Genomic DNA, 8,026 nt, shown 5'->3' on the forward strand with positions numbered 1-8,026 from the left:
TTGGATCTACTGCTTACTAGACTTTTAGAGTGGATTAGTCTTGATTTATTAAACCAGTGCTTTGTTTGATGAAGATAATTCCCGACAGAACCATGTTTCCCACAACTGCATCAGTTTCCAGTTCAAAAAGCCTCGAAAAACATCAATAAGATTTGTATAGTGTTAAATACCCCAATTCTTTGATCTTTGGGCTGAAGGAAGAGCAACACTCGGTGTATAAATGCTCAATCAACAATCTCTTTATTCCATACGATTCTCATTATTCCATACAACACTTTGAGCATTACAAATGTCCGGACAGGAGATGTGCACAGGAGGGTGTCTGGCAACATCTCGAAGTATCTAACAGTTACTCTTATAGCTTCTTCCCAGGGCCATAAAGCCTAAACCATATTCTTTCTATCTTACGGTGCCTAAGTGACGGCCTTGGCTTCCTGTTTTATCTCCTCCTGATGAGATGGGGCAGGAAACTCTACACAGTATGTTCTCTTCTCTTTGTAAATGTAACTAATATGTAGTAAGAATTGGCTGGCGAAACATTGGTAGAGTTTCTGAAAGTGTATGAGTGACACCTAGTGGAAGACATGACATGAGCCTAACCTAACCCAACACATTGCATTGTTCAAATTTTGATTAATTAAATAATCACTGAAAAAAAAACTTTAATTAATCTAAAAACTGATTTGGTATTTTAGATGCCACCGATCTATAAAATCAAATAAAAAAAATATTTATTAAGTAATTTATTCATTCAGTTATGGAATATGTTATTTTGAAAGGAAATCAAAACAAATAAGTTCAATCAGTGGGAATAGAATTATAAAGTTTTAACATTATAATGTTGGAAACTCAGTAAATCAAACAAGTTGAAATGTTTATGTTTTTAAGCACAGGGTAACCTTTTTTTTAAGAATGTGAGGACCTGCTTTGATTGCCACCCTCTCAGTGTGAAGCAGTGGTAGAGACTGTAACTTGACCTTGGCTCTTAATGGCTGTGCGACAATGGTGCCCCGTCCCACTGGCCTGTCTGCCCCTTTGTTGTGTCTATTTATATTATCCAGACACTGTGCAGAGGTTATTCAGAGGTGCCAGTGAACAAAGGAACAAAGGGTGAGAAATATTTCTCTTATTGTCTCCACTCTTATTGCTTTTTTCAAAGAAAAACTTTGAGATTTGTGGTTTTCATATTTTTTTTCTTTTTAACCTGAACATATAATTCAACTTATCAGCTGTGAATTTCAGTTTTTTGGTCAGCATGTGACTGTAAACATGTTTCTGGTTTGACTTGTTCTTAGATGATCACGCTGCTGTGTTCTTAAGCCAAAATGGTATGTAAAGTAATTTTCACTTTTTAAAATTATCAGAAATGTTTAAGTCTTACTCTACTTGAAAATTTTACTACTGTTACTACCTTCTGTGCTGGGTTATCTCTCTCATTAGGTAAAAAGCATGAAGATGCCAGTGGGCTATCATAAGCATTGTGACAAGTGTTACAATGTCCACTGTCAAGTCCCTGCGCAGACCTCTGTTTCATGTATAGTCGTGAAATGTCACAAAAACTGTGGTGCAAGCCTCCACATGTGCAAGCAAGAAGAGCACCAGCTTCTCTGTCCAAATGAGATAGTGCCTTGCCTTAATGTTTATTATGGCTGTCCTCTCACCATGCTGCGCCACAGGCTGGCCAAACACTTAGAGGTCTGTCCTGCCAGCTTGGTCTGTTGCTCTCAGGAGTGGAACCGCTGGCCTATTTCAGAAAGTGACCTGACCTTTTATAGAAATGTTTCTGAAAACCCTGTGGTAAACACTGAGGAAAATCTTGATGTTGCTATGGCTCATAGGGACCAAGAGCAGCTGTTTCAATCAATCAAAATGAAGAACATTTTTCCCGAGTTGATATTGGAGGATTCTGCCGTGCAAAACATTGCTGCTGGAATCAACAGTCCTGCAGATAATGCTTGCTGTTCTGTAGACAGTGGTGAATATACAGAAAATGGCAGTGCAAAGTTGGACGAAGAACTGAGTCAAGAGGAGAGAGATACTTTGGCAAAGTGCACAGATGTGACAAGTATTCAAAATTATAGCTCCTGGGAGAAAATATTCAATAAGGAGAAGGAGGGATGCAAGCAAACCATCAAAAACCTGAATAAGGGAGAAAAAGGAAAAGAAAAGGAAGACCAAGAATCATCAAAGAGTCAGAAAGAATTACACCAGGGTGGAGAATGTCCTGTAACTGCCAGAACCATGGACGGTGCCACTGGCCTTGCACCATGGCAAGATGGGGTCCTTGAGCGTTTAGGCAAAGAAGTCAACATTGCAGAATATAATATGTATCTGGTGCACAATGGGGTAATGCTGATTAACTTTGGGCAACTTGCTGCTTGCACACCAAGAGAAAAGGATTTTGTCTATGGGAGTCTGGAGCCCATTGAGGTGAAAAGCGTCCGAACATTTAATGTGCCTACCAGCTATCGAGCAAAGCGCAATCACTTGAAAGACCCCTCGCGCAAGGCCCAAACCACACACCAGAGTGTTGACACTTCAGATCTGGGCATTTCAATTGAGGATCTTCCAAAGTGTGAAGAGGTTAGCACAACACTTCTGTGCTCCCTGGAAAAAGAACTGAAGGGACATTCGATCTCAGAGAGTGTGTCGACAGATGGTCTTTACACAGATATAGGAACACAAACGTACATCTTTTCTTCTGCACCCTTCAAGCAAGATGCTTCCTTAGCTGATGTCATAGCAGGTAAACCTTGTCGTCTTTATTTATACATCGAAGCAGAATCTGTCACTAGAAGACACAACAAAACAAGTTCAGCCTTCAGCTACATGTGTGGCCACTACTTTCGCCGTGATGAATACTGCTTTCACTTCAAGAACGTGCATTCTGACATACAAGCCTCTCTAAATGGCTGGTTTCAGCAGCGTTGCCCTTTAGCATACCTTGGTTGTACTTTCACCCAGATGAGGTTTCACCCAACAGGTCAGGAAGCAATAGTTAAGTTCTCCAAAGATGGCAGCACTCTGGTACTCCAACCAAAAGCCAATTCATCACTCTGTGCAGGTGGGAAAACCTTCAGTCCTAAAAGGAATGATGCACAAAATCTGGATCCCCTAAGCAGCCTTCCTTTGGAGATCATTCAGCATATTGCTGGTTACCTTGACAGTTTTACATTGTCTCAGTTGTCCCAAGTCTCCCATCTATTGAGAGAGGTGTGTGCCACATTGCTGCAGGAGAGAGGGATGGTCTCCCTCAAGTGGGAGAAAAAGAAACACTCCAGTGAAGGAAGTTCCTGGATTTGCCAAAAGAAAGCAAGTAATCTTATTTATCTAGATATATTGGTTTTCTTTTGCAAATGTGTTTTGTTTTTTTTTTTGTTATAGTCACTTTATATTCCCTGACCTGTAAATTTGATTGCATTCACAGATAAGTGTGTGCAACATATTGTTTTACCATTTCTATTTATTTACATCATGTCAAACTTCTCTATCAGTTTCCCTTTAGTACCTGGCATCATTCTATTAACTTTCACTGGAAAATCTGAGTCATTCATACAGTATGACAGCAGCTGCACTATAAACACTCCTGACTCTCAATAGTCCTCTCTAACAATATTACAAACTGAGCCGCAGTTGTGTTGGCAACAGTTATTGAGTTCCCACTGAATCAGACCCTGGAGATTTACTGCCTTTGTCTGTGTCCTTGCAAAATATCAGCTTCTTCTAAAGTCAGGAACCACAAGGAAATGAAATTTAGTTTTCTTTCCTGACGTTGGTGCCCAAGCAATGGTTTGCTAATTAACAGCAACAGAAGAAACAAACAAACAAACAAAAAATAGCACTACATAGCATATAAAGAAAAATAAGGCGATTGTAATTGGGCATTATTAGAGGTTCACCTACGACAACTAGAATTGAACCCTGGTTAAAGTCACACAGTTAGCTAGCTTGGTGGCTCAGGCCACTACCCCACAAGGATGCCTGTTGGTCCTGGAGCCGGAAATTAACTAAATCCTCTCTGGAATTATTAGAACTGAGTAAAGGGTTCACATTTTAAGTGGTTCAGATTTATGAATACTGAGCTGTGGAAATTTAAATGCATGTTTCATTAAAGTACCATCTCTTCAGGACAAACGTTGAGCTGTGCAGAACTTTTTCAGGCTCTGTAGATGCCTGCTTATCATTATTATTAAAGAATTTTGGTAGTTTACAGAAATACCTGAATTTGGCAGCTAGGGAGTTATAACAAAATGAAATAATTAAAATCTTTTGACTGAGAACACAACTATAATGTTCCAGATTTTTTGAAGATCAAATTAAATATGCTGGTAAAAAAAAATTACTTGTTGTTGGTGAGCAGCGAAAATGAAGGTGGGATAGATAAGACATCTATTTTTCAGTTGCAATTTGGTTGTACTTGCTTTCATAATTTTTTAGCTACACAAAGTAGTTTTCCTGCTAACAAACGTGTGATCAAAGCCCCCCTGCTGGAGGTAATGAAGCAAAAAACACTATCAATGCACGTGTGTATATTTTTGCATTGACTATCTCTGTACTGCAGTGATCATGAGACAAAGAGCATGCCGATGACATCAGTGATGTGGAATGGCCTGAGACTTTGCTGCCAGTAAACAGAGTGCTACCATAACAAGTCAGATATGTGATCATTCATGGAAACATAGGATGTTAATAAGACTGTGTAGGCAACAGCTGGGTATTTGCTCTCAGATGAATTGCATAATTTGTATACATTTGTCACGGATCAAAACAGAAATAACACCATGCCCTAACATGTGATAAAAGTATTATGCGATCTAGATTCCATGGTATTTAAAAATAGATTCCTCCTCATCGCAGTATACTGTAGCTGCAAAACAGTTGATAGATGCCATGACAGCCTCCCACACCTCCTTCAATTCTGCCTCTGTGTTTTACAGGTTTGGAAATTCAGCTCTCAGTTTTCCTCTGTGGACAGATGGAGCTTCAGCGATACTCCTTCCATGTCAAATCACCTGGGAACCTGCTCCTTCTACCAGAGAGAAGATCGCACTGAGCCGGTGGCTTTACCCTGCCTGGGAGAGGTCAGAGACAAACATGGGAAACTAAAGCATAAAAGATAACGCTCACGTTTCAGAGCACAGCGGGCAGACCACAACACGAGTTATGCCTTGTTTGAAATCACTGAGACGTAACATGTATGCACTCATCTGAAAAGTGGAAAAAGCCTCCGCATGTAGAGCTGCTGTATAAAATCAGAGCTGCAGTGTGTTAAAGCCCTGCAGAAAGACAATCTGTCGTATATTAGAAATAAGAATAATTTAGTGTAACAGGATATCTTGGTGATGTAATCATCCTTTTTTTTTTAAAGCATTTACTCAGATCATTTTTCTCGTTGGTGTGCAAAATTCTCTGAGATGGATCTTGTCATGCAGTGTAGTGTGGAGAGAAACGTGAATGCTAAAAGTCTTTTTTGCATTTCGAATTTTCGCATTTGGGCATGTTTTGCCTGGGGAACATCCTCATGATATTAGATGAACCATTTGGCATGACTGAGATGACAAGTGCTGTTTGTTCCAGCATATTTCATTCTTATGGTGAAAGGCAATGTTTGAAAGAAAAATCAAGGAAGGGGAAACGCTGATGACTGTTTCAGTATGACAAGACTGACATCTAGTGGATAAAAACTTAAGTATCCCATCTGTATCAAATGGTGTGGTTTGGCATTTTAATGCTGGAGATTACATCACATGCTGCATGTGTCATATTTAATAAAATACAGCAGTGCTTGCTTTGTGATGAGAACAACTCAGTTTGAAATAAGTGTGATCTGCATATGTGAATAAATGTGATTTTTAGCTGGATTCGTGACTTTTTTTAAAGCAGCACAATGAACAGAATTTAAAGAACATCATAAAAAGGTTAATTTATTGATTTCAGACTTTCAGAGAAGACGAACACCTAATGTTTTACATCACTGCATGTCAGATGTTTCAGGGTTGCGCATTTTGTTGATCACCTCTGACAGCATTTTGTTACACAGGGCAGCATATGGATTAAGGACCACAGCTTGTTGTCGAGCAAATTCACTTCCAAGTGCAGCTGCTTTTTCAAAATCTGCTCTGGCTTCATCATTCTGGCGTGCTAGTCTATGTAAAAGGCCTCGTTGCACCAGCGCCTGGCAGGCAGTACGCCCAGTGCTGCCGCTCAGAGCAATCGCTTGGTCCAGATCCCCCAGGGCTCCTGCAAAGAGAACAGCACCGTGAACCAAACACATGTCTGGAAAGTTGATTTTTTTTTTTAGGCCATGATGTTCTAAGATACTCAGCTTTGGCTTTGGGTCAGGCTACTGAAAAATTCATTCTGATAAACACAGCTGAAATGTGCTTGAACTACTTTTCTCTCAAGTACTGTGGAAATCAAATAATGAGGAAAAAACAAAAAGTCATTCTCAAGTAAACTGCTCATAACCGAGCATTATCCATTCAAAAGCTTTATATGTATTAGTAATATCCTTGTTCTACTGGTTCAACAACACATAACAATGACTTTCAGATGAATAGACGTTCTTTTAGAAATCTGCAGTTGCTAGTGACATGCTAGTCATTAGTGAGTCAAGGACTGTTGTTTTTGCCTACAAACCTGCCCTTCTTATGTCAGGCAGCAGGTAAAAGCAACCAAACACCACACTATCTCAGAGCACCATCGCTGTTGACAAAGTGCATCAGCTAGACAAAGCTCCGGTATTCACGCTGGCCTTAGACTCGGCAGTCTGATAAGTTGGCACACCATGGCATCTCTGGAAAGGGTTATTATTGAATTTGTTGCACATACCTGCTGTGTCCCCCTTCAGTCGCAGGGCCTGTGCCCGGTTGTTATAGGCAGAGGCTCGCTGAGGAAGAATCTGGATTGCCTGGCTGAACAGCTGAAGCGCAGTTTGTAAATCCCCAGTCTCTGCTGCTGAGACACCCCGCATCTCCAGCTCTTTCACTTGCTTCAGCAACTCTCTGTCAAAGCCACTGTCTGGCAGGAGGAGATAAACAGGTTGAAAAAGGACTCAAACTCAATTGACAGGTACCGTGGAAAGGAAAACAGAGAAATGTCACTCGGAAATCAGTTTGGATTACAATGTCATGTTTTTCGCAGCCCAGAAATGGAATGTGTTCAAATAAATTCAATATACTGTGACATGATATGTTGAGACACACCAGTCAGAAGCTCATGCTCACCATCATCAATTAATTCCTCCTCTTGGTTTAGGCCGGGAATGTCTCCAAAGGGGGTGGTGGGGTTGAATATAGCCTGCAGTACAGCTCTGTCATGTGCCGAGGCCATCTTACTGTCTTACTGGTGTCTGCAAAACAAGGAGAGAAAGACAGGAAGAAAAAAATCATTCCACCAAAATTACAGCAGGACAGAGATTTCTTCCTCCCCTAACTTTTGCCATTTCTATTAGCCAATCAGAGAAGGGGGCGGAAGCAGAGGTGGACTTTGAGATTTTCTGGCACTAAATACATCTGCATCCTGTTAACTAAGAAATGCAGGCCAGTAAAAACTGCATACCGCACAGCACAGACATAAGTACACCAGAATAAACTGGACGTCTGTAAACATTGGAAAAACTCTTATTGTTCACTTTATTACAGTTCGTATATTATCAAGATTCATTTTTATCATGATTGTATGTGTTTGCTTTATATCATGACATGTTCACATATGTTTAGTGTCTCTTTCAACCCCTCTGTAAAACACTCTTGCCATGTTTGAATAGTATTATACAAATACTGTTGGCCTGGCTTCATTTGACTCTTGTTGTTTTGGTAGAAGGAAACAGAATAACCCTAATGTTTTATATGATAGTTTGTGTTTGCTTGTTTGATTTATCCATAAGCATACTCTATCCATGGTGGGCCATTTTATTAACCACACAAACTGTTGCCATGAGTGGCAAAGTGGCTACTTTATAAGACCGTAGGTGTACCTAATAGAGTGGCCACAGGTGAATGCACACAGGTGCGCCAAATTAAGT

At 40.2% G+C, this 8,026-nt stretch overlaps 2 protein-coding genes across 2 annotated transcripts; one reads left to right on the forward strand and one right to left on the reverse strand.

Annotated features, from left to right (window-relative positions):
- The first annotated feature begins 1,020 nt into the window (after positions 1 to 1,020).
- Positions 1,021 to 5,861, forward strand: LOC147315021 (F-box only protein 40). Its single transcript, XM_086262184.1, has 4 exons — positions 1,021 to 1,110; positions 1,296 to 1,328; positions 1,441 to 3,312; positions 4,938 to 5,861. Exons 2-4 carry the CDS (start codon positions 1,326 to 1,328, stop codon positions 5,118 to 5,120), a joined length of 2,058 nt encoding a protein of 685 aa, XP_086118310.1. The 5' UTR covers positions 1,021 to 1,110; positions 1,296 to 1,325; the 3' UTR covers positions 5,121 to 5,861.
- A 36-nt stretch (positions 5,862 to 5,897) lies between these two features.
- ttc36 (tetratricopeptide repeat domain 36) lies at positions 5,898 to 7,420 on the reverse strand. Its single transcript, XM_086262185.1, has 3 exons — positions 7,227 to 7,420; positions 6,832 to 7,020; positions 5,898 to 6,240 (listed from the first exon to the last, which is right to left on the reverse strand). The coding sequence occupies exons 1-3, from the start codon at positions 7,330 to 7,332 to the stop codon at positions 5,972 to 5,974; spliced, it is 564 nt and encodes a 187-aa protein (XP_086118311.1). The 5' UTR covers positions 7,333 to 7,420; the 3' UTR covers positions 5,898 to 5,971.
- Positions 7,421 to 8,026: the final 606 nt, after the last annotated feature.

Source organism: Aulonocara sp. 'chitande type north' Nkhata Bay, linkage group LG14, assembly GCF_057382095.1.
Source record: "Aulonocara sp. 'chitande type north' Nkhata Bay isolate Kocher_YH1m ecotype deep benthic linkage group LG14, A_spYH_male_GT1.1, whole genome shotgun sequence".
Taxonomy (NCBI): Eukaryota; Metazoa; Chordata; class Actinopteri; order Cichliformes; family Cichlidae; genus Aulonocara; species Aulonocara sp. 'chitande type north' Nkhata Bay.

Coding starts and splice junctions, on each gene's coding strand:
- LOC147315021 (XM_086262184.1), top strand. Junction 3,313..4,937: donor CCTGGATTTGCCAAAAGAAA/GCAAGTAATCTT, acceptor TGTGTTTTACAG/GTTTGGAAATTCAGCTCTCA.
- ttc36 (XM_086262185.1), bottom strand. CDS start 7,332: ATGGCCTCGGCACATGACAGAGCTGTACTGCAGGCTATATTCAACCCC. Junction 7,021..7,226: donor GGAGGAATTAATTGATGATG/GTGAGCATGAGC, acceptor TCCTCCTGCCAG/ACAGTGGCTTTGACAGAGAG. Junction 6,241..6,831: donor ACTGAAGGGGGACACAGCAG/GTATGTGCAACA, acceptor TTCTCTTTGCAG/GAGCCCTGGGGGATCTGGAC.